This window comes from Coregonus clupeaformis, chromosome 17 (genome assembly GCF_020615455.1).
Source record: "Coregonus clupeaformis isolate EN_2021a chromosome 17, ASM2061545v1, whole genome shotgun sequence".
In the NCBI taxonomy this organism is placed as follows: Eukaryota; Metazoa; Chordata; class Actinopteri; order Salmoniformes; family Salmonidae; genus Coregonus; species Coregonus clupeaformis.
Window position 1 is genome coordinate 66653495 of NC_059208.1, and position 27407 is coordinate 66680901.

The 27407-nt window shown below is 42.8% G+C and overlaps 1 protein-coding gene across 1 annotated transcript in view; it reads right to left on the reverse strand.

The window, feature by feature from the left end:
* Nucleotides 1-21590, reverse strand: part of LOC121537114 (four and a half LIM domains protein 3) — a 47911-nt gene extending 26321 nt beyond the window's left edge. The window contains exon 1 of the mRNA XM_041844891.2: nt 21380-21590. Within this exon, the coding sequence (XP_041700825.2) occupies nt 21380-21458 (79 nt within the window). The 5' untranslated portion in view covers nt 21459-21590. The remainder of the gene's footprint in view (nt 1-21379) is intronic.
* Nucleotides 21591-27407: the final 5817 nt, after the last annotated feature.

Sequence of the window (27407 nt, forward strand, 5' to 3'; positions counted from 1 at the left end):
AGAAGCACAAGCATTTCGCTACACCCGCAATAACATCTGCTAAACACGTGTATGTGACAAATAAAATTTGATGTAGAACTTAAGAACAGATTAACAGAGTAGGAAGTATTGTCGTCACGATACCAGAATTTTGACTTCGATACCAGGTTTAGTATCACGATACTCAATACAATATTTGATACCAAAACGATAACACAGCAAAAAAGACGTATTAGCCAAAGTCACAGAATTGCACTTGATCGAGACAGATCTTTTGAGTTCAATGTCATTACAGTTAAAGAAATGTTAGAATTTTGAATGTATGCATTAAATGAATCTAACTACATAACATAATGGTATTCGTTTATTTGAATGGTAAATCTCTACTGATAAACTGGGTAAATCAAGATGTAGCCTAGGCCTAGTCACAATACAGGTGAATGCATATTCAATAGAAGTGTGTGCATGCATTGCGTTATTGAGCTTGTTTTGACTGATTTCATGGGGCTACAGATGAACACCAGTTTCCTTTCCATTTGGGACTTATTTTATTGTACTGATCAACAACATTTGCATAGAAGAAGCAATCTCTTCTTTTATAAAAGTGCGCTCTCTCTTTAAGACCCATGACCGTATTCACACACACACAGTCAGTTCGAGGCTAGAGCAAAGATGATCTTGACTGGGAGAGGTGAGGCCGGGGAGACGAAGAGAATGAATAAAGTTTTTGGTGACAATCAGCTTTGGATTTCAACAATATTTTGCATTATGGTTTCGAGGTACTAGGGTAGTGAATTGATGTTAGCTTCAGTTGTAAGCTAGCAAGGAAAGTTAGCCTACAAAGCTGGAAGCTACCGGTATCTTGCATTATAAAGTGTTCAAGCCTGTAATGGACATTGTTTTGCAAACAGTAATTAACAGTTTAACATTTCTAAATGCCGTGTTACATTATTCAAGTGTGTTAACTTCTGTGCAGCATGAGTGGTGATGCAACCCAGACTCCCAGTGAGTGCAGTGGTTCCTCAGGACAGGCTAGAGCTAGCAATGAGTAAGTGAAGCAGGCATGATGCTCTTGCGCTATAAGTGGACATCAGCTGCGCTGATAGACAGACTCATTTCACAGAAATACCGAAAGTAACAAGTTCTAGTACCGAACCGCTTTTCATGTTCTAGTATCGAAAAAGTACTGACTTTCGGAATACCGTGCAACAGTAGTAGGAACAGGAAAATGACTTTAGCAGTGAGACAGAAAAAGACAGAAGCCTGGCAGACAGACTGACAGAGTGTGTAGTCAGAGGTGCCAGGTTTAGTCACTGCTCTGAGAACGTCTCCATCAATGAACTGAAAGTACATGTTTGTCACACAAGGTGTAAATTAACGAGATCTACTGCACAGCCCTGATTAGTGGGGTGCTAGCTTGCACAGCATCACAGTCAACCACAGATGGTGACATAAAAGGCATCCCACGGCACTCTACAGTAAACAGCATTCAATCTGGCTACACTGTAAAGGTTAAAAAGCTGGCACACACATACACAGATGCGCAGGCACACAAATACAAAACCCCAAGAATGTGCAGGTGCGCACACATATACCACACACAAACACACACTTAATGTGATCTCTGTGTCCAACAGAGAACAAGTATGACGTGGTCTGACCAATGATCCTTATCATCTATATGCCAATTTAAGAAGACCGAAAGCCCCCTAACATTATAGTCCCTCTGGGCACAGACGTCAGTTCAATGTCTAGCTTTGATTTACATTTGGTTGAGTTGTCAACTTTAGTGAATTCAACCTCAAAATGTCACCATGTCATTGGATTTAGATTAAAAGTTGGGCGAAGAAAAATATGAAATGCCCTTACGTTAATTACTTTTTGTAAATCCAATCATTTTTCCATGTTGATTCAACATCATCACATAGATCTGTTTGGTTGAAATGTGGAAACAACGTTGATTCAAGCGGTTTTTGACTAGTGTTTTCTTAGGTCTGTTTTCATCGATCAAAAAATATTATACAGTTTCCATCTACCAGCTTCTTTGAGGAAGCGGGCAAGGGGATGAGGGATGGGGCAGCCGAGGGGGGTGAAATATTTTCGGTGTGAAGTCATGGTGTTGGTGTCATTGGCCCTATGCTGTACGGCTTTCCAAGCAGTCTGGCGCTCCCCCGTTCTACTCATTGATTTAATTTCCATTGCACTTGCATTGGATGTGGTTCTGTTTGATGCTAGATGCCTAGGTCTCCTACTCCCCTTAAAGCGCAACTGAATTGCTAAAGTATGGCAAAAAGTAGAGAACAAACAACTAATAATGTTTGCCAGACTTGCATGGATGGTTCACCAGCCCTCTGAGTCGAACAGGCCTGGGAACCTCAAAGAAATGTGCACAACAGCAGACGCATCAACATCAACAGAACCTCTATGGCATTTAAGGTCTGGGTCCCATCTGTGCTGGTAAACATGTTAGATGTTCTGGTCTCTGCTCTGGAATGAGTTACACTGAAAAAATAAATAATTGTAGTTGTTTCAACTACACTGAACAAAAATAAACGCAACATGTAAAGTGTTGGTCCCATGTTTTATGATTAGAAATAAAAGATCCCCGAAATGTTCCATTCGCACAAAAAGCTTCTTTCTCTCAAATTTTGTGCACAAATTTGTTTACATCCCAGTTATTGAGCATTTTATCCTTTGTCAAGATAATCCATCTATCTGACAGGTGTGGCATATCAAGAAGCTGATTAAACAGCATGATCATTACACAGGTGCACCAAGTGCTTGGGACAATAAAAAGGCCACTCTAAAATGTGCCGTTTTTTCACACAATACAATGCCACAGAGGTCTCAAGTTGAGGGAGCGTGCAATTGGCATGCTGACTGCAGGAATGTCGTCCAGAGCTGTTGCCAGAAAATGGAATGTTCATTTCTCTACTATAAGCCACATCCAACGTTGTTTTAGAGAATTTGGCAGTATGTCCAACCCGGCTTCACAAACTCAGACCACGTGTAACCACACCAGCACAGGACCTCCACATCCGGCTTCTTCACCTGCGGGGGGGACGGGGATATTTCTGTCTGTAATAAAGTCCTTTTGTGGGGAAAAACTCATTCTGATTGGCTGGGCTGGCTCCCCAGTGGTTCGGTCTGGCTCCCAAGTGGGTGGACCTATGCCCTCCCAGGCCCACCCATGGAGGCATCCCTGTCCAGTCATGTAAAATCCATAGATTAGGGCCTAATTTATATATTTCAATTGACTGATTTCCTGAAACGCATTAAAAATCGTTGAAATTGTTGCATGTTGCGTTTATATTTTTGTTAAGCATAATTATTATTAAGTAACTGGTTCCACAGTCTTTTGTAGTCTACTACATTTTTTGCTCAAAGTGTTACCTGAACTTAACATTTTTAGTTGGCCCAAGCTCCAACTTGAGAAAACCTAGGCATAAATTCAGTCAACTTAAATGTCTCATATGTTCATTCAACTGGAAAAGTATTATTTGGGCATCTTCACTAAAAAAGGCTGTGGAACTACTTACACACAGACGGTTCTTTTGACACAATGTTTTCAACTTATATATACAGTTGAAGTCGGAAGTTTACATACACCTTAGCCAAATGCATTTAAACTCAGATTGAGGTCAGGGTTTTGTAATGGCCACTCCAATACCTTGACTTTGTTGTCCTTAAGCCATTTTGCCACAACTTTGGAAGTATGCTTGACCCATTTGCGACCAAGCTTTAACTTCCTGACTGAAGTCTTGAGATGTTGCTTCAATATAGCCACATGATTTTCCTTCCTCATGATGCCATCTATTTTGTGAAGTGCACCAGTCCCTCCTGCAGCAAAGCACACCCACCGCATGATGCTGCCACCCCCGTGCTTCACGGTTGGGATGGTGTTCTTCGGCTTGCAAGCATCCCCCTTTTTCCTCCAAACATAACGATGGTCATTATGGGCAAACAGTTCTATTTTTTTTTATCAGACCAGAGGACATTTCTACAAAAAGTAAGATCTTTGTCCCCATGTGCAGTTGCAAACCGTAGTCTGGCTTTTTTATGGCGGTTTTGGAGCAGTGGCTTCTTCCTTGCTGAGCAGCCTTTCAGGTTATGTCGATATAGGACTCGTTTTAATGTGGATATACCTACTTTTTTACCTGTTTCCTCCTTCACAAGGTCCTTTGCTGTTGTTCTGGGATTGATTTGTACTTTTTGCACCAAAGTACGTTCATCTCTAGGAGACAGAACGCGTCTCCTTCCTGAGCGGTATGACAGCTGTGTGGTCCCATGGTGTTTACACTTACGTACTATTGTTTGTACAGATGAACGTGGTACCTTCAGGCATTTGGAAATTGCTCCCAAGGATGAACCAGACTTGTGGAGGTCTATCATTTTTTTCTGAGGTCTTGGCTGATTTCTTTTGATTTTCCCATGATGTCAAGCAAAGAGGCACTGAGTTTGAAGGTAGGCCTTGAAATACATCCACAGGTACACCTCCAATTGACTCAAATGATGTCAATTAGCCTATCAGAAGCTTCTAATGCCATGACATAATTTTCTGGAATTTTCCAAGCTGTTTAAAGGCACCGTCAACTTAGTGTATGTAAACTTCTGACCCACTGGAATTGTGATAGAGTGAATTATACGTGAAATAATCTCTCTGTAAACAATTTTTGGAAATATTAATTGAACAAAGTAGATGTCCTAACCGACTTGCCAAAACTATAGTTTGTTAACAAGACATTTGTGTTGTGGTTGAAAAACGAGTTTTATTGACTCCAACCTAAGTGTATGTAAACTTCCGACTTCAACTGTATTTGACACAAGTTGACATACATGATTACACCTGAATGTTCATTTATAGAGTAATTATTATTCAACATGAACTCACAATCTTTTGGTTCACAGCATACAGATCTTCTTGCTACACCACCATGTCTGTGTCAATGACTGATTTCACCTGTATTGCTACACTTTGCATTTCAAAGTAAATATCAGCTCTATTAAAGGTACACTCAAGTAAAACTATTGTATTTATCATAATGATTAAGTAGTAACATTCAAACAGAGTAATATGCGTCACCAAAATCATACAACTATACAGAAAACCCTAGAATTGCTGAAATAAGAGAGACTAGTCAGATTAACTGATAATTGATACAAACATGGTGGCATAGCAGGAAGACCGGCATGCCGTGAACCAAAAGGTTGCGAGTTCAAATCCCAGGTGAGGACATGTTGAATAATAATTACTGTGTAACTGAACATGCACAATGTAATCATCTATATCAACCTGTGCCAAATATCCTAGTTGAAAACATTGTATGTTAAAAGCACTGTTGTGTGTGTGTGTGTGTGTGTGTGTGTGTGTGTGTGTGTGTATATAACCAGTTGCACAGCCTTTTTTAGTTAAGATGCCCAAATAATAGTTGAATGAACACGAGACAAGTTGAGCAAACACATAATTTTATGTTGACAGAATTTTTGCCTGACTTCTCAAGTTGAAGCTAAGTTTGGGCCAACTGAAAATGTTAAATTCAGGTAACACTTTAACCGAAAAGTTGAGTAAACTAAAAAAGGCACTTGTTGGAACCAGTTACTTAATCATATATATATTTTTTACAGTGTATATAATATATATATAATAATATAATATGCCATTTAGCAGACGCTTTTATCCAAAGTGACTTACAGTCATGCGTGCATACATTTTTGTGTATGGGTGGTCCCGGGGATCGAACCCACTGCCCTGGCGTTACAAGCGCCGTGCTCTACCAGCTGAGCTACAGAGGACCGTATATTAAATTACCACAAACATCCTGGGCTTAATCCGCCCTAGGATTCTGCAAGCCATATCGAACAAAGAGATTACGCTCTTTGGAGTACATTAGTCCAATGATCTCATTAAGCCGATTGTTTGACAAAAGACCTCAAAAGTAAATGTAAACAGTCTAATCTAGTCTAATTACAATGTTCTCTTCCGCTCTTTGTTGAATTAAAGGTAGACTCAGCTAAATGACGTTGCCATGAGCAGCACCGCAGATATTGAGATGAGCGAGATGCAAGACTTCGCTCTCACAGTCACACACAGTATCTGCGCATGTGCACGGATTCGCGTCACGCTGTTCACATCGTGTTAGCCAGGGCACCAAAACAGCTGAGAAGTTGAGCCTCGCGCTTCAACGCTCTTAGTTGTTGCGGAAATTTACCCACTATGCGGTTTATCTTCTGCATCTACGTCATTACTGAGTCTACCTTTAATGAACAGAAAAAAAGGGAGTGGAATTTCTCCAGCCTAGTGCCTAACACAAACCATTACAAGTGAGAGGCAATAGCATTGGTATGCACTGAACACCAACTAAACAGTAGGGACTTGCAGTAATCTCAGAGTAAGCCATGCTGTGACATTCCACTGACAGATGTTCCTACGAGCATTAATGGTGTTCTTCTTGGGCCACTCCTCTTTCCATCTCCTCTCTGCATCCCTTCATTCAAGATCCCTGGCAGTGGCTCTCCATTGCTCGTCCTGTCGTAAATCTCCTCTGTCTTCTCCTCATGAACCAGGAGCTGTTCTTTTATAGCAAAGCCAAGGACACTTTCTCCCATTTATGGCTCCTGCAAGTACAAGGCACTGTGATGGGAACAGCCCCCCCCTCTACTCTGCCTTTGACTCTTGCACATTAGTGCCAACCTGTGCCCATGCTGCTGCCAAGTAAACACTCCCCTCTGTTTATGTTGGACTTGGGCAACTTGTCATATACACTTCGATTTATGGTCCACCGAGCGACATACGCTCACACCTTTAGCTGAATGTGGCAGGTCGGTCTGGCCTGTCTCAGCCTGCCTCCTCTGAGGAGAGAACTCGACTGTCTATTCAACTAGAGGGATGGAAAGAGAAAAAGGGAGGGAGAGAGGGAGATAGATAGAGATAGAGAGATGAGAGAAAAGGAGAGAGGCGGCTATTGAAGATACCCGATAAGGAGTCACATTCTTGATGGCCCACCAATTTCATCATGCAGAGCAGGGATTTGCCTGTGTTTACTTAAAGAGGGGAACACGCTCATTCACAGCTGTGCTCCAAATAAACAGCCATATGAATTGAACAGAGAGGAGAAAATGCATATCTAAATCTGTACCAGTAACAGCTTTTAACGCATTCATGCAAGATGAGCTGTCCAGGGTCGGATAGGGTGAGCCAATCCATAACTTGGGTTGAGGAGTTTACGCATGATGAGCTGTGAGTAACAACTTGTTATGGTACAGTATAGACAAAAAGCAAAGTGGGTTCAATATCTACACAAAAGGGGTCCAAATGCATCCAAACACCCACAAATTCAAGGAAATGCGCACACAGACACACACACACACTCTCCTCCGATTATGCCACATCTGTGATGATGTCAAAGTCATTTGGTTTCATTTCTTGAAGATGTTGTGGGAGGCTAGGCTCATTAAGTGTTGGGAAGCAATCAAGCCTAATACACCGGCCTTGGTACTTAGCTCAGTGTGTGTGCGAGTGAGGGCTGGGGCGAGGTGGGTAGCCGAGCCTTATAAAGACAAAGCCACTGCAGTGGTGTTGATGGTCTTGATGGCATGTCGGAACAAACAAGGATTGCGGGCAAATTGCTATGCCTGGACATCACTGTTATGAGAAAGCCATGTGAGCATGCTGTTGTGGAAAGATGTCAGGCCCTTTAATGCTCTCTGGTTGTATCGTTAGCATTAGCAATAGTGCTTGGCCTTGTTTAGGGCTGTTGAGGATCACTCTGTGGTGGGGATCATAGCAAGCCACAATGCCTCAAAGTGATGGCCAATTAGGCCATATGCTTGGTGTGTGAGTGCAACCCAAAAAAGGAGAAGACAAAATCCATGACACTCCAGATGAACAATGACTTCTATCATATACATTGCATACATTATGGGAGGTGTAAATCTAGGCGAGAATAGGATTACTGAAAGATGATAAGAGATACTACGTGCTTATCACGGGTGGGTGATCATTCAGGACAGTCTGTCCCACAGATGTGGTTTTTGGCAGCCGCCTTTAAGTTCACAGAGTAAAACCCATGTATTATTATCATTAGAAGAAAGCAAACAGAAAAGGTTTGGGCTTATGTGGTTGATTGATAAATGGATTCCTCACTCATTGTTATCAGACAGTAGGTTTCAGGTAGGTCACTGTCCTCGAAAGAAATGCTTTGGGAGTTGCCAAAGTAATACAGGGGGCAGCTACGGAAGGGATGTTTAAGTTACTGTATGGCGAATATATCTGTATAACATATACACTCCCACTTCAATGGAGGACATAGGGCTGCTGAGTGAACAGTAGCGAAGAAGCCTCTACACAGTATGTCGTTCTCAGGTTTGCCACAAGGTGTAATTACACACCCTACCACGCTGTATAAATTATTATTGGCCGACATTCTTTTTTCCCCAAGTGCCTCTGTTAACCATATAGGCCTATACTATGATTTAATCATTAGCCACATCCCAACGTAACCATTACTGTTTGTATGAAATTCATAATACACATCACATTACTAGTTATCTCAAAACCGCTGCAATTTGTGCCTTGTGCACTTTTACACAGCTTGATGTGACTTGCTTGTTGGTTTTGGAGGCATATTTGCTGGAAATAAATATACCCGGCTGTCATCTTTATTTATGGCCTCCATTTATTTGAAAATGGGAAATAATTGTGCTGTTTATAACTGACAAGGCACTGTGGTGTGGCTGCCAGTGTTCTAGGGCACATTCTCTAACAGTATTGCAAGTTTAGGCGAGGGGATAGTCATGCAGCCAAAAGCTGAAATGAACCATTAGCCTGCCTAAACCAGACTGAACACTGTCCTCACCATTGTTTCACAATGGTTCAATTTAGATGGTAGATTACCTCACTATAGATGTGCCATTAAAATGATTAACCTTTTCTAACAGGATAACATTAGTCACGAGGGAGGTGTTGATAATGACTAGACAGTCCGTCTTGCATCATGACTAGGGCCATGTGTATTGCGCAATCATGTGACATGCCTGGATTTGAACCTTTTTTTTATCAAACTGTCCTCTTTTCTTTTTATGTCAGATGGTCCAGCATCATCCTCAGACAATTGATTTCATTTTTGGTCTAATTCTTATTTCTGGATAAGGCTTAAAATACAGGATAAAATCTTACTATGTCACGATTGCATAAAACAGAGGGGCCTAATCATGATTACATGCCTTCAACATCTCAATAGCTGTACTTCTCATAGTCTTGCAGTAGACAGCATCCTCCTCTTCCCCCTGCTCAGTACTGTAGGCCTGGGCGCAGCCAGGGAACCAGTTATGGCTAACTCACAGAGACGGATACATGACTGGGGGTGATGACTCGACAGGAATCATGCACCTAAACATCTGCTTCATCACAAGAACTATGGAGATGTAGCTGACATCATGCAGTTCCTATGCAGCTAGGAGAGTGGACAGGGCTTTCTCACAAAATGTTATTGGCATAGCCAAATCCTTACACAACATGCATTGACAAGATAGGGTAGAGAGGATGGATTATTTGAAGTCATAGGAGGGACAAAATAAACATTTATGATAGAAAGAGTGAAAGGGGTGAGGGGAGAAGTGAACAACAACATAAGGAAGTGAACAACACATGCCCTAAATAACCTTTATACCAAAGAGAGAGAGAGGAAAGGAGACAGCAGAGCAGGGAGCACCTACGCTGCCTCCCGCAGGGGGTCAAGCTCTCAGGATTGGATTTCAGCCATTTACCAACAAAGCAGCCGCTGGAGGAAGCAGTGCCCCCTCACAATAACACTGCAACACCTGGCCACCAACCCCACTCACACAGGAAACATGAGGTCACTTCCCCCCATTCACAGACAGGCCAGACACACTCCAGCTGCCTGCCACGGACCCCCACACTCAATTGAAGGGTGCCTGGTTAGTGGCTGGTCTGGCTACCAGAGGAAGGAAGGCGGAAGGGGGAAATGGGAGTTGGGGTTGGAGGATATAGGATACAGAAAGAAAAGCCTGCTTTGGAGGTAATGCTTGACAGGTCCCTGAAATGGACCACTTGTGTGCTCAATACCTTTATAAAATGTTTATATTGCCTGGGTAGCTTTTACATCGGTCTTAAAGTAACTGGCCATCTTAACCAATATTTCACATACCCCAATACTGATTCCCCTTAGAGTGTTTGAGAGTCAGCAAATAGACAGCAAGCAGACCGCAAAAAGTAACAGGTTCCAGTAGCTTCCTCAACAACAGAGTTGGAGAAAGAGGGAAAGAAAGGTGTGCAGTGTCAAAACTGTCACTACAATTCAACATTCCAGTCTCTAACAACCTGCAAACACTTGACTGTGGATTGTCCGTCATCGTTGTCCTATGGGCTAGAAACTGACAGGCCCCAAACCCACCCACTACAAGTCAATATGGTCCCACTGAAGTTTAAACATGGCACCACTCCAAAACAGAGCACTGCTAACTTTCAGCAAAACACAGAGACCTCCAAAGAATGCGACCGTGGTCGCTTAAACGCCATAGAGAGAAAAGAGGAAAGAGAGAGAGAGACAAACAAATACATTATATATTATATACTCCATAAGCTGTGTCAAGGCAGGAATGCCAGACACTACATATTACATAAAGGATGTCGGCTTTTGGCTTTTATTGACCTCTGTGAAAAAACTGTAAAACCAACAGACTGGCCTTGTTGGCACAGCAGGACACTACAGACACACAGCTCTTCATAGGAGGAAGTTGAGTTGTGGTGTACAAGTGAGAGGAAGAGCTATTTGTGTTATTTCAAAGTTGACGGAAATACATGGCTTTGAGCTGAACTCCCACTATCCATGTAGGGTCAGAAATTATTGATACCCTTGATAAAGATGAACAATAATGACTGTATAAAATAAAGCATTCAAATAATGAGCTATATTGTACGCACATTTTTTGGGGGAAACTATATTATTTTACACTAATACAATGACTCAGAAAAAAATATTTTGTTTAACAAGTAATATTTTTTTTTCTCAAAAAAGGTAGGGATCAAAATTATTGACACTGACTGATTATTGATGTGCAGTTCGCAAACAATTCATTATTTTTGAATGACTCTTTGTACTGACTCGAGAGTCATGACTTGTTTTTCTGAGTTTTAGTAGTTTGTTTGACCCGCTGGCTGGCCGCAATTAATTCTACAGCAGGATTAATACGCACTCATTCGGCTCAGCGGCTCCGGAGCGTCTCCGACCAACAACTGTCTGTCATATATGTGCGCAGGAAAACAGATCATGCTGCAGGCAGCATAAAGAAGCAAGATACATGTTTAGAACTGATAATTGATCGCATGGTCCTACTAAGCTCAATAAATGTTTTTATATTGTTGAATTCCGTTTTAATGTCTGGATTCTGTGATTCCGTCCGCGTTCTACGCAACACTGATTTTATAGGGCCCTAGAGAAGGTCAAAGATCATACCCCCAAGACATGCTAACCTCCCGTTATTGGTAATGGTGAGAGGTTAGCATGTCTTGGGTGTATGATCTTTGACCCTCTGTGACTTTCATAAGTGACAATGTAATGCTACGGAAAAATGAAGAGCATTGATGTCGAAAGTAATCTAATTCCCATCTAATCTAATTTTATAAATCAGATGTAATTTAATATAGATCAAAAGACAAGGATTACTATTATTTCTGTGTTTATGAAACAAGCTTTGTATTTGATCTAAACTAAGGTTTTAGCAGTGGGAAGACACTTATTTCCATCCTTGTTTATTAATAAATAGCTTATTTTCTTATTTAAAATAATTGATGACATCTTTTATAAGACATACATTACATGACCAAAAGTATGTTGACACATGCTCATCGAACATCTCATTCCAAAATCATGGCCATTAATATGGAGTTGGTCCCCCTTTTGCTGCTATAACAGCCTCCACTCTTCTGGTAAGGCTTTCCACTAGATGTTGGACATTGCTGCGTGGACTTGCTTCCATTCAGCCACGAGCATTAGTGAGGTCGGGCACTGATGTTGGGCGATTAGACCTGGCTCGCAGTCAGCGTTCCAATTCATCCCAAAGGTGTTCGATGGGGTTGAGGTCAGGGCTCTGTGCAGGCCAGTCAAGTTCTTCCACACCGATCTTGACAAACCATTTCTGTATGGACCTCGCTTTGTGCACGGAGGCATTGTCATGCTGAAACAGGAAAGGGCCTTCCCCAAACTGTTGCCACAAAGTTGGAGGCACAGAATTGTCTAGAATGTCATTGTATGCTGTAGCGTTAAAATTCCCTTCATTGGAACTAAGGGGCCAAGCCCGAACCATGAAAAGCAGCCCCAGACCATTTTTCCTCCTCCACCAAACTCTACAGTTGGCACTATGCATGGGGCAGGTAGCGTTCTCCTGGCATCCACCAAACCCAGATTTGTCCGTCGGACTGCCAGATGGTGAAGCGTGATTCATCACTCCAGAGAACGCGTTTCCACTGCTCCAAGAGTCCAATGGCGGCGAGCTTTACACCAGTCCAGCTGACGCTTGGCATTGCGCATGGTGATCTTCGGCTGCTCGGCCATGGAAACCCATTTCATGAAGCTCCCGACGAACAGTTATTGTGCTGACGTTGCTTCCAGAGGCAGTTTGGAACTCGATAGTGAGTGTTGCAACTGAGGACAGACAATTTTCACGCGTTACGCGCTTCAACTGACTTGTTGGAAAGGTGGCATCCTATGACGGTGCCATGTTGAAAGTCACTGAGCTCTTCAGTAAGGCCATTCCACGACCAATGTTTGTCTATGGAGATTGCATGGCTGTGTGCTCGATTTTAAACACCCGTCAGCAACCGGTGTGGCTGAAATAGCTGAATCCACTAATTTGAAGGGGTTTCCACATACTTTTGTATATTTAGTGTAATTGGAATGGCGCTGATTTATAAATTAGATTAAGCATCTGTTCTATTGTACCAACACTGACACACCCAGAAGAGGAGCTCCTTTAAAGAACACTGTAGTTTGTCAGACCTCTGACACCTTAGTGAGAGAGGTTAAGGGAGCGTTCCTCAGCGAAGGCGAGGTGACGCAACAACCAATGGGGGAACTCTGCCGGTTCACGCTCGGTTCATAGCCAAAAAAAGTATCCCTAGCGGCCAACATAAATGATGCCGCCGACAGAAGTAGAGTGACCGCCTGCGTCGGCAAAAGGGCAGTGAATTGCGCAGCACTGTAGTTGGTCTCCACCGTCTAGCTCACGTAGTAATGCTGCTCAATGAACAATGTTTGGCGGGAAAAAGGGGCCGGGCACTGAGAGAGTTATACTAACTTTCGCCATCTACATGGGAGATGTGAATTGCAGGCTATTACCACTGCCATTTCTGCGCTCAGGTAGAATCCACATTAGCCTAGCCATTAGCCCAAACAAAGAAAACCATATTTCAAAGTTGATACATGTTTTTTTATTTTTATTTCACCTTTATTTAACCAGGTAAACCAGTTGAGAACAAGTTCTCATTTACAACTGCGACCTGGCCAAGATAAAGCAAAGCAGTGCGATAAAAACAACAACACAGAGTTACATATGGGGTAAAACAAAACAAAGTCAAAAATACAACAGAAATACATATAATATACAGTGTGCAAATTTAGCAAGTTATGGAGGTAAGGCAATAAAATAGGCTATAGTGCAAAATAATTACAATTTAGTATTAACACTGGAATGATGTGCAAGAGATGATGTGCAAATAGAGATACTGGGGTACAAATGAGCAAAATAAATAACAATATAGGGATGAGGTAGTTGGGCGGGCTAATTTCAGATGGGCTGTGTACAGGTGCAGTGATCGGTAAGGTGCTCTGACAACTGATGCTTAAAGTTAGTGAGGGAGATAAGTGTCTCCAGCTTCAGAGATTTTTGCAATTTGTTCCAGTCATTGGCAGCAGAGAACTGGAAGGAATGGCGGCCAAAGGAGGTGTTGGCTTTGGGGATGACCAGTGAGATATACCTGCTGGAGCTCATACTACGGGTGGGTGTTGCTATGGTGACCAATGAGCTAAGATAAGGCGGGGATTTGCCTAGCAGTGATTTATAGATGGCCTGGAGCCAGTGGGTTTGGCGACGAATATGTAGTGAGGACCAGCCAACAAGAGCGTACAGGTCACAGTGGTGGGTATTATATGGGGCTTTGGAGACAAAACGGATGGCACTGTGATAGACAACATCCAATTTGCTGAGTAGAGTGTTGGAGGCTATTTTGTAAATGACATCGCCGAAGTCAAGGATCGGTAGGATAGTCAGTTTTACGAGGGCATGTTTGGCAGCATGAGTGAAGGAGGCTTTGTTGCGAAATAGGAAACCGATTCTAGATTTAACTTTGGATTGGAGATTCTTAATGTGAGTCTGGAAGGAGAGTTTACAGTCTAACCAGACACCTAGATATTTGTAGTTGTCCACATACTCTAGGTCAGACCCGTCTAGAGTAGTGATTCTAGTCGGGTGGGCGGGTGCAAGCAGCGTTCGGTTGAAGAGCATGCATTTAGTTTTACTAGTGTTTAAGAGCAGTTGGAGGCTACTGAAGGAGTGTTGTATGGAATTGAAGCTCGTTTGGAGGTTTGTTAACACAGTGTCCAATGAAGGGCCAGATGTACAGTGGGGCAAAAAAGTATTTAGTCAGCCACCAATTGTGCAAGTTCTCCCACTTAAAAAGATGAGAGAGGCCTGTAATTTTCATCATAGGTACACGTCAACTATGACAGACAAATTGAGAAAAAAAAATCCAGAAAATCCCATTGTAGGATTTTTAATGAATTTATTTGCAAATTATGGTGGAAAATAAGTATTTGGTCACCTACAAACAAGCAAGATTTCTGGCTCTCACAGACCTGTAACTTCTTCTTTAAGAGGCTCCTCTGTCCTCCACTCGTTACCTGTATTAATGGCACCTGTTTGAACTTGTTATCAGTATAAAAGACACCTGTCCACAACCTCAAACAGTCACACTCCAAACTTCACAATGGCCAAGACCAAAGAGCTGTCAAAGGACACCAAAAACAAAATTGTAGACCTGCACCAGGCTGGGAAGACTGAATCTGCAACAGGTAAGCAGCTTGGTTTGAAGAAATCAACTGTGGGAGCAATTATTAGGAAATGGAAGACATACAAGACCACTGATAATCTCCCTCGATCTGGGGCTCCATGCAAGATCTCACCCCGTGGGGTCAAAATGATCACAAGAACGGTGAGCAAAAATCCCAGAACCACACGGGGGGACCTAGTGAATGACCTGCTGAGAGCTGGGACCAAAGTAACAAAGCCAACCATCAGTAACACACTACGCCGCCAGGGACTCAAATCCTGCAGTGCGAGACGTGTCCCCCTGCTTAAGCCAGTACATGTCCAGGCCCGTCTGAAGTGCATTTGGATGATCCAGAAGAGGATTGGGAGAATGTCATATGGTCAGATGAAACCAAAATATAACTTTTGGTAAAAACTCAACTCGTCATGTTTGGAGGACAAAGAATGCTGAGTTGCAGCCAAAGAACACCATACCTACTGTGAAGCATGGGGTTGGAAACATCATGCTTTGGGGCTGTTTTTCTGCAAAGGGACCAGGACGACTGATCCGTGTAAAGGAAAGAATGAATGGGGCCATGTATCGTGAGATTTTGAGTGAAACCCTCCTTCCATCAGCAAGGGCATTGAAGATGAAACGTGGCTGGGTCTTTCAGCATGACAATGATCCCAAACACACCGCCCGGGCAACGAAGGAGTGGCTTCGTAAGAAGCATTTCAAGGTCCTGGAGTGGCCTAGCCAGTCTCCAGATCTCAACCCCATAGAAAATCTTTGGAGGGAGTTGAAAGTCTGTGTTGCCCAGCGACAGCCCCAAAACATCACTGCTCTAGAGGAGATCTGCATGGAGGAATGGGCCAAAATACCAGCAACAGTGTGTGAAAACCTTGTGAAGACTTACAGAAAACGTTTGACCTGTGTCATTGCCAACAAAGGGTATATAACAAAGTATTGAGAAACTTTTGTTATTGACCAAATACTTATTTTCCACCATCATATGCCAATAAATTCATTAAAAATCCTACAATGTGATTTTCTGGAATTTTTTTTCTAATTTTGTCTGTCATAGTTGACGTGTACCTATGATGAAAATTACAGGCCTCTCTCATCTTTTTAAGTGGGAGAACTTGCACAATTGGTGGCTGACTAAATACTTTTTTTCCCCACTGTATACAAAATGGTGTCGTCTGCGTAGAGGTGGATCTGAGAGTCACCAGCAGCAAGAGCGACGTCATTGATATACACAGAGAAAAGAGTTGGCCCAAGAATTGAACCCTGTGGCACCCCCATAGAGACTGCCATAGGTCCAGACAACAGGCCCTCCGATTTGACACATTGAACTCTATCTGAGAAGTAGTTGGTGAACCAGGCGAGGCAGTCATTTGAGAAACCAAGGCTATTTAGTCTGCCAATAAGAATGCGGTGGTTGACAGAGTCGAAAGCCTTGGCCAGGTCAATGAAAACGGCTGCACAGTACTGTCTATTATCGATCGCGGTTATAATATCGTTTAGGACCTTGAGCGTGGCTGAAGTGCACCCATGACCAGCTCGGAAACCGGATTGCATAGCGGAGAAGGTACGGTGGGATTCGAAATGGTCGGTGATCTGTTTGTTGACTTGGCTTTCAAAAACTTTTGAAAGGCAGGGCAGGATGGATATGGGTCTGTAACAGTTTGGATCTAGAGTGTCACCCCCTTTGAAGAGGGGGATGACCGCGGCAGCTTTCCAATCTCTGGGGATCTCAGGCGTTACGAAAGAGAGGTTGAACAGGCTAGTAATAGGGGTTGCGACAATTTCGGCAGCTAGTTTTAGAAAGAAAGGGTCCAGATTGTCTAGCCCAGATGATTTGTAGGGGTCCAGATTTTGCAGCTCTTTTAGAACATCAGCTGTCTGGATTTGTGTGAAGGAGAAGCGGGGGGCATGGGCAAGTTGCAGCGGAGGGTGCAGAGCTGGTGGCCGGGGTAGTGGTAGCCAGGTGGAAAGCATGGCCAGCCGTAGCAAAATGCTTGTTGAAATTCTCGATTATTGTAGATTTATCGGTGGTGATAGTGTTTCCTAGCCTCAGTGCAGTGGGCAGCTGGGAGGAAGTGCTCTTATTTTCCATGGACTTTACAGTGTCCCAAAACTTTTTGGAGTTAGTGCTACAGGATGCAAATTTCTGTTTGAAAAAAGTTAGCCTTTGCTTTCCTAACTGCTTGTGTATATTGGTTCCTAACTTCCCTGAAAAGTTGCATATCGCGGGGGCTATTTGATGCTAATGCAGTACGCCACAGGATGTTTTTGTGCTGGTCAAGGGCAGTCAAGTCTGAGGAGAACCAGGGGCTATATCTGTTCTTAGTTCTGTATTTTTTGAATGGGGCATGTCTATTTAAGATTGAGAGGAAATTACTTTTAAAGAACAACCAGGCATCCTCTACTGACGGAATGAGATCTATATCCATCCAGGATACCTGGGCCAGGTATACTTACAGTACCAGTCAAAAGTTTGGACACACCTACTCATTCAAGGGTTTTTCTTTATTTTTACTGTTTTCTACATTGTAGAATAATAGTGAAGACATCAAAACTATGAAATAGCCCATATGGAATCATGTAGTAACCAAAAAGTGTTAAACAAATCAAAATATATTTTACATTTGAGATTCTTCAAATAGTCACCCTTTGCCTTGATGACAGCTGTGGACACTCTTGGCATTCTCTCAACCAGCTTCACCTGGAATGCTTTTCCAACAGTCTTGAAGGAGTTCCCACATATGCTGAGCACTTGTTGGCTGCTTTTCCTTCACTCTGCCGTCCGACTCATCCCAAACCATCTCAATTGGGTTGAGGTCGGGGGACTGAGGAGGCCAGGTCATCTGATGCAGCACTCCATCACTCTCCTTCTTGGTAAAATAGTCCTTACACAGCCTGGAGGTGTGTTGGGTCATTGTCCTTTTGAAAAACAAATGATAGTCCCACTAAGCCCAAACCAGATGGGATGGTGTATCGCTGCAGAATACTGTGGTAGCCATGCTGGTTGAGTGTGCCTTGAATTCTAAATAACCAGCAAAGCTCCCCCACACCATAACACCTCCTCTTCCATGCTTTACGGTGGGAACTACACATGTGGAGGTCATCCGTTCACCCACACCGCGTCTCACAAAGACACGGCGGTTGGAACCAAAAATCTCAAATTTGGACTCCAGACCAAAGGACAAATTTCCACTGGTCTAATGTCCATTGCTCATGTTTCTTGGCCCAAACAAGTCTCTTCTTCTTATTGATGTCCTTTAGTAGTGGTTTCTTTGCAGCAATTCGACAATGAAGGCCTGATTCACACAGTCTCCTTTGAACAGTTGATGTTGAGATGTGTCTGTTACTTTAACTCTGTGAAGCATTTATTTGGGCTGCAATTTCTGAGGCTGGTAACTCCAATGAACTTATCCTCTGCAGCAGAGGTAACTCTGGGTCTTCCATTCCTGTGGTGGTCCTCATGAGAGCCAGTTTCATCATAGCGCTTGATGGTTTTTGCGACTGCACTTGAAGAGACTTTCGGATTTACTGACCTTCATTTCTTAAAGTAATGATGGACTGTCATTTCTCTTTGCTTATTTGAGCTGTTCTTGCCATAATATGGACTTGGTCTTTTACCAAATAGGTCTATCTTCTGTATACCACCCCTACCTTGTCAGAACACAGCTGATTGGCTCAAACGCATTAAGAAGGAAAGAAATTCCACAAATTAACAAGGCACACCTGTTAATTGAAATGCATTCCAGGTGACTAACTCATGAAGCTGGTTGAGAGAATGCCAAGAGTGTGCAAAGCTGTCATCAAGGCAAAGGGTGGCTATTTGAAGAATCTTAAATATAAAATATATTATGATTTGTTTAACACTTTTTTGGTAATTACATTATTCTACAATGTAAAAAATAGTAAAAATAAAGAAAAACCCTTGAATGAGTAGGTGTGGCCAAACTTTTGACTGGTAGTGTATGTGGGTGAGTAAACCTATTTTAATGACATTATTTCCTATGATTTAATACGTGTTATTAACAAAGTGTGTTCCACTTGAAGTAGAAATTGAAATGTATTACATGAAACAAACTACAGGAAATGGGTTAACTGCTATGTTAAACAACTGCAGTAATGGTTGCTTTGGTTGTCAACAGCCTTGTGGCTATTGTAGTCTTTTGACTGTAGAAAAACAGGGAACTCTAAAGTTGTCCCAGGTGAGGCAGGAGGCAGGCAGCATGCGAAGGAGAGCCAACTGCGCAGGCGCCTTACCTAGTCAGTCTGGAATTCACCGTTAGCCTGGTAACACAGCTATTTTAAAGGTATGATTTACCTTCCAGTGACCACATCTTCCCTTTCTTGCCCAATGTAACATGAGAAACGGCAACAGATGAGACAGCAACATGACTAGGGTTGCAAAATTCCCAGGTTATCCTGCTTATTCCATCCTGATTCCAGGAGTTTTCTAACCAGGATTTCAGGAAAACCAGGGAATTTTGGGAAAGTTCAACCCTAAATATGGCTAGCATTTACAGTACTATGCAACTATGAAAATTCACACAAACTCAAACACAGCGACATACCCATCCCAAACACATTGCCACATCCCATTTCCTCTTGCCACTGAGAACTGCTCAGCCTTGGGGACTTTGACCACCGAGTCATTGAGGAGGGAACTGCTCAGCTAGCTACCTGCATCAGTGCCAGGATGCCCCAGGCATGCCAGTCCTGATGACAGCCTTAGGGTTCGACATGTAGCACGAAAGCCAGAGAAAACAGAGGGAATAGTGGTGGTAAGTATTCCATGGCTCTGTCTCAAATGGCACCCTATTCCCTCCATAGTGGACTACTTTTGACCAGAGCCATATGGGCCCTAAGTATTGAATTTTTTTAGGGAATCAGAGGAGGTTGGTGGCATGTTAATTGGGGAGGATGGGCTCGTGGTAATGGCTGGAGCGGAATGGTATCAAACATGGTTTCCATGGGTTTGATGCCATTCCATTTGCTCCGTTCTGGCCATCATTATGAGCTGTCCTCCCCTCAGCAGCCTCCACTGTAGGGAATAGGGCGCCATTTGGGATGCAGCCCATCTGTGGGCACTGGGCAGGCCAGCACTCCCTGTGACAAGAATAGTCCCTCTTTCCCTGCAAACGTTTCTTCTCTTCTCCACTCATGGCTCCCTCTGTCTTCAGTCCCAGTTATCACTGTGTGTAATTACTGAAGGTGCTAAGTGGCAAGAATTTTCATATTCCCTCAGCTCAACTGGAGCATGTTCAGGGACACTACAAAGTCTAGAGAACCTCCAATTATCTTAGCACTTCTATACCCTTGTATTTACAATATTGGCTGACGTGGTTAAATACTGAGGTAGTAGACATATGAAATATCTCTCCAACCAACTGAGACTTGGAGAAACCCATGAATGAAGCAATTTAGCCTACTAGGTCACCTTTCCTACTATTTTTATTTATTGATTTATTTTCTTTTACCTTTATTTAACTAGGCAAGTCAGTTAAGAACAAATTCTTATTTACAATGACGGCCTACACCGGCCAAACCCGGAGGACGCTGGGCCAATGGGAGTCCCATAGGGCGGCGCACAAATCACGGCCAGTTGTGATACAGCCTGGAATCGAACCAGGGGGTCTGTAGTGACGCCTCAAGCACTGAGATGCGCAACTCGGGAGCCCATATACTATAGTATACTATACTTATAAGGAGATAATTGGAGTGGTTTGGGTGGGAGCTATTGACCTTTTGTTGCTTCAGAAATGTGAAAAGTATACACTTAATATGGGATCATTAGTTAAAAGATCCCATTCTATGAGTGTACATGCTGTTATGGCACTACTTTATAACTCCCTTTGTTGCATTGCCCTACAGAAAGCTAAAGTTTATAAATATAGTCTAGTCTCAATTGTTCTCAGGTTACTTAGTGTCATTAGTATAATATGGACAGAACTGCTACAAAGTAGGCTATTTCTAAATTGCCTGATCCTTTCTTCCTGTCCTGACATTGATTATATGCATTGCTGTATCTATCCTTCATTCATTCAGAATCCGGGAGCACTGCTGAACTTCTTTTCATCAGCCTCACTTTGCAAATGAAAAGTTAAACCCAAGTATTTACTTCAATAAATGCACATTAGGCCTACATTACCGACTTCAGTCTAAAATGAGCAATGAATGGGAATGATTAAAAAGAAAGAGAGAATAGATTTCATCAATAAATCAGTGTGCAAAGAATAAGAAACGTGTGTGTAGGCCTACCTAAGAAAAGTGGAGATATGATGGCGAAAAGTTTGCAATTCACTCATTCTTGTCGGTAGAAAAGTTGATTGCGCTTACCCGACGTTATATCTGCTGTTGAATGCACCTTTGCGACTTGACAATCGAAGCCCACCTCTCGCGCTGTGTCACCAGACATTCAAACGATGAGGATTGCAGCCGGTCTGCCGGTCGCTACTCCAGTGACAGATTATTATACTGTACAATTTTCCCCGTTGCTTTTCACTGCAGTCTACTCAGACCTCTAATTGTACAATGCTGAAGAGTGACACAGCTCACCGGCGCTCTACTGTCTATGAGGAAGTTGGTGGTGAGTCACAAGACCCCGCCCTGATTTTGGAGAAAAATCTCCTCCCTCTTACTTCGAACCTTCGGACTGTGCTGTGCTTTGGTCATGTAGGCCAGGGATGGGAAACTGGTGGCCTGCCTTTACTAGACCCGCGATCAATTCCCCACACAAAATAAACAGTCTGGATCTCAATGTACTGTTGAGAGTAAGAATAGTAGAATACACAAGGTGCAATTTCTAAATTCGGTTGTGTCTCAGCAGTTGTTCTCTTGTTATGTCAGTCACTGACTGTCACTCAATTATCCCATGTCAGCATATAAAAAAAAGATTGGTAATTAGTCTAGCCAGCTATCCAAACTTGTATTAATCATGGCCGAATTATGGACCGGGGCCCCCATTGATTTTCTTAGTCACTCTCACTCAGATATATTTTTTTTGGGCCCCCACCCCCATCAAAGTTGCCCATCCCTGATGTAGGCCTTATTATAGTAGGCCTTCCTCAATGGGGCCTACTCCCCCAGCATAGGCCTAGTTTACATCAAATGTGAATTCCAGACTGTTCACTCCCATGTCACCTGACACTACATGAATAGACATTTAGTGTTGATGTATTTGCCTACATTTGCATACAGATATATTTTAGGGAACTATTGAGTGAAGAATTTGTAAGTCGCTCGGGATAAGAGTGTCTGCTAAATGATGTAAATGCAAATGTAAGAAGTTGATTGACAGTGATGAAGTTGTTTTTGCTGAAAACAAAGTATATTCACACCTTACACAAAAAGAACTTTATGGAAATGGTGATTTGCTTGCAATATAGGCTACAGCTGACATCATTTGCTAGACACATAACAGTTAGGTGGGGATAACAGATAACAGGTAGGCCTAGGCGATACACAACACTGACAAACAAACTTGCACAAGAATATGGACAGTAAGCCTACTACCGTATAGTTTTGTGTTATGGACTTGAATTGCCATAGCCTAGAGTTCATCCAATGTTGTCAACAAGTGCATAGTAGGCCCTCGGGGATTGGGATTGCTTTCATTTCCTTTGGTCATTCTTTCGTTATGTTTTTTGTTGTTGTAAGTTTATTGATAGCTTCTACACGTGTTAAACTGAAACCTATATGTGTGTGTGACCAGTATCAGTACTTTATCTTATTTTCTCAAAACTGCACAGCTGTTCTTTCTCTTAACCCAGGCATGATCTATACGGCGCACTTTGCCCCAATATGGGTCATGATCTCACTTCCTGTTTTGTACGATTCGTCTTCTGTTCCCCTCTTTTTTTCATTTGTCTCATCTTGACTATATGAGTCAACAAGAGGGAGCGTTCTCGATGTAAACGTCAACAGCTGCATGTCCTTGGGGTAGAAATTAAATACTTAATCACCTGAGATCTGGGTCGGTATTCAAAACGTGTCTGTAGGATCAGTTTGTCCTTTTAGAATAAGATTATAAGGACATGAGGGTACCTGATCCTAGATCAGCACTCCTAGAAACTTTTTTAATACACTCCCAGGAATAGAGGAGAGGTTAAAGAGTGTTTCATCAGCAAGCTGTGCTGAGCCTGTAGAACATAATGTTGACAAAAGCATCACCCTACACCATGGTATTGTTCAGGTCTGGACTGGTGTGTTTTGATCGTCACATTTTATTTAGACTACACAGAGACAAGTGCCTAGGCTAGCTCTAGCAGATCACCATTTCACATGGTTCTGCACTCAGCCCAAACTCCTTTTACATAACTAGGCATGAGTGCCGACTGGGTGCCGACAGTACCAGTTCACTGAGGACTTAGTCAAGAAAAAGATGGATGTCATCAAATAAATCTATGGTTTTCAAATAATAATAATAAAAGGAACAAGGAAGTCGTTTTTGAGCACTGCTTTGATTATTCTTAAAAGTAGCTTTTAAAAGAAACCGTTTTGAGTGCTGCCTTGGAATCATCAGAGTACATAGATGGAAATCAAGATAGTGTAGTTGGGAAAAGTAACTGGGTGGATATGGTCTTGACATTGAAGCAGGGTCTTTACCAAGAGTGTGTATGTTACTGTTAGATTCAGTATACTGTATTTAATGTGATAAAGAAGACATGCATGTGAAGGTCACCCCTTTCTACTACTGTAAACCATATTAGAAACCCTATTCATATTTTACAACCTGCATCATGGGTTGCAAAACCTTATGGAAAACAATATTGTGTCACGTCTTAAAAGGATGAGGGTTGATAAACAAGGATTCTTCACATTTCCTACGACATGTGAGACTCCTCAGTCCTCACGGTTCAAAGGCAAGACAATTGGAAGAGTGTGGTCTCTGATACTGTCAGGACCTCTCAACGCCTCACTCCACTAATTATAAATTCACATTTTACACACCGAGGCGGAAGCTTGTCAGTCCTGCACAGCAAATTAGAGAATAGAAGCCACTCTATTCACACAGGTAAAAAGTGATCTTCTTCCCAGAGATGTTGAGAGATGTTGAGATCCATACTATACCCCAACACAGAACAACTCTCTCTCTCAATTTTGGAAAAGAAGCACAGATTAATTGAAGCCCTATGACTCTAGAGATATATGAGTATGATACATTTCCTGATGGTACCATCTATTGTATGATACCACCTATTGTACAGCCATATCCCCCAAACTGCTCCAGGGGTGCTGCTTTACGGCTGACTCTGTTCTGCACTCAGCCTGTTGTGTTTGTGTGTGTGTGGTGTCGGGTTGGGAATTGTGACAGCAAAAATAATAATAGTCCAGTACTGTCAGGACACATTTTGACCTTTGATTTAGATTTAGAGTTTTAGATTAAATTTAGAATCAGATTTGGCTGCGGTTCGGAATGCAACCTGGTATGACCTGTTATGAGTTCAGCCAGGTGACTGTCATGTAATGTGTCAAATAAAACGTCACAAAAAATCAAATGTTCATTTCTGAAGGGTGTTGCGGCATCTGCCAAGAGAGTTAGCCATAATGGGTCACCATAGGCTAGAGTAGCTATCCATAGACCACGTCTAAGACCACGTATTTTTGACCACGTCTAAGAAGTGGTGGTTGCTTGTCCAAACGCAATATCCAACTGGTTGCTTGTCCAGCTGCTTGAGCTGAAGCATGAGATGAACTCTCTTTACCTCAGGATTGCAGACATATTTTGGAGACTTACAACATTCACCACCCACTCTACCTCACTCTGAGGCTCCATAATAAAACAGTTAATCCAGTAATATACACCACAACCTCAAGCAGAGAAATTAAGCAGCAGACTTAACAGTTAATTGTAAACGATTTACGTTTTATAGGAATTTGCGGTCGGAGAGTGATGGTGGGAATCACATCCAGGGGTGCACTCACTGTTGCTGGCTCTCGAGGAACAGAGGGGGAGACTGGGAGAAAAGACAGGAAGAATGCTATCTCTCGCACTATATGTCTTAGAGGCTGGGTCTCCTCATAGAAACTTCATGAAATCGTACTGGAAAAATACTGTGGTCTTGGTTGGGGGACTAATGTTAAACTCCTAACCTGGTCCCAGATCTGTTTGGGCTGTTTGCCAACTTCTATGGCCATTGTCATGCCAATGACCATAGGAGTTAGCAAGACAGCACAAACAGATCTGGAACCACACTAAGGAGCTCCTTTCGAGGACCTTTCTGACGAGGTCGACCTGCTTTAAAAAAGGCCCCGCAATGGTCAGGGCCAGGGGAGACAGGACCAGAGTCCTGAACTCAGCCACTGTCCAGCAGGTTTATGTCACTGCTGTTATTTTTACAGGGTCATATTAAAAACCAAACAGGCCATAGATCTGCCACAACAAGGGCATTCCGAAATCCCTGACCCTTGGCGAATCCTCTTATCCTCCTCTTGTCCTCCCACTCTAGCATCTACTTGTTATGACTCACAATCTTCATTCTACTATTTACCCCTTACAATAATTCACCAGGCATTTGGGCTTGTAGTGATAAATACTAGCGGGAATTACACTAGGTGCTGATTAGTCAGAATCTACGCAGACATTATTTAACCCGTAAATCCTGAAGTGCTGTCTGTGTTTTAGTAATTAGACTCATGTTAGTGGGCTAGTATATCACAGTGGCCCCGAGGCGGACCCCTAACAGTAGGGTCATTAGAGATGAAAATGACAAACAAGTGGGTGACATAATGTGGAAACACTGAACCCATTCAGAGGTTTCATCATCACCCGCAGAACATTCTGCTCGCTGGGCAAATCTCACACATATTAACCACATTCTTTGTGGTCATAGGGGATAGAGAACAGACAGTGCAACGCAGAAAAAAATATGGTTTGTGGAATATCCCTTTTCCTTCTTGATCTTTTTCCACAGTATTTCCAAAGCGGGAGTCTGCGTGAGATTAGGGATTAGGGACATGGTGCCACTGTGGCTTTACCTGGTCTCTCCTTTAATTATTGCATCAGGAAGTGGAGGGAGAGAGAGCGGTGTACCCCAAGGAGGTGTTGTGACCCCCTTATCCTCTCCACGGAACACTGTGGCCATGAAACCACTTCACTGAGGAGAAGAGCATGCTTTCAATTCGCGTGACAGTACATTGAATGTATGAACAATAACTATTTTTGTGCGAGAGAGATGGGGAGTGTGTAATTTCCGACTTGGTTCTGATTCATGCACTGTGGCCCCACACGTTTTTACGTATATTACCTATAAACGGAAACATGGCCAGGGGAACATGAGAGTAAAGATGGGAGGACAGAGATCCACTCAGGTGTCCATCAACAGAGGCATTTGTCACTGATGTTTGTCATTGAGGTTATTTGAAACCATTGATTTGGATATGAATCATAATGGGGGTCTGGACCCCAGCAGGAAACATTAAGAACTGATGTTCGTAAAACACAAACATATGATCTGTTAGTGTTAAACAACTTCTTTGGCAAAGGCAGGCCTACATTACAGTGACCAAAGTAATTTGGAGCATCAAAACTGCGGCCAAGACATATAAACTGACTAGTACAGTGACCTGGGTTTGTTATGGAGCTCTTCTTGGTTGCAAGCCTGGCATTGTGCAGCATGCGACTCGACAGACCAGACAGGACGATCCCAGTGATGGATGCCGATTATTAAAAAGTCCATATAAAGCTAATGTGGTGTGGTGTGTACTCAGTGTATCTGTAGCAGGATGTTGGCATCTGCCTTGGTCTGCTTGAAGAAAGATTGCCAAAGTTGATATATTAAAGCCACAGTAAAACTTTTAATGTAAAACTTTCAACACAATACAACTTTAAGGATTTACTTACATTTACATTTACATTTACGTCATTTAGCAGACGCTCTTATCCAGAGCGACTTACAAATAGGTGCATTCACCCTATAGCCAGTGGGATAACCACTTTATAATATCCTTTTTTTTTATTTTTTTTTTTAGGGGGTAGAAGGATTACTTTATCCTATCCCAGGTATTCCTTAAAGAGGTGGGGTTTCAAATGTCTCCGGAAGGTGGTGAGTGACTCCGCTGTCCTGGCGTCGTGAGGGAGCTTGTTCCACCATTGGGGTGCCAGAGCAGCGAACAGTTTTGACTGGGCTGAGCGGGAACTATGCTTCCGCAGAGGAAGGGGAGCCAGCAGGCCAGAGGTGGATGAACGCAATGCCCTCGTTTGGATGTAGGGACTGATCAGAGCCTGAAGGTACAGAGGTGCCGATCCCCTCACAGCTCCATAGGCAAGCACCATGGTCTTGTAACAGATGTGAGCTTCAACTGGAAGCCAGTGGAGTGTGCGGAGGAGCGGGGGTGACGTGAGAGAACTTGGGAAGGTTGAACA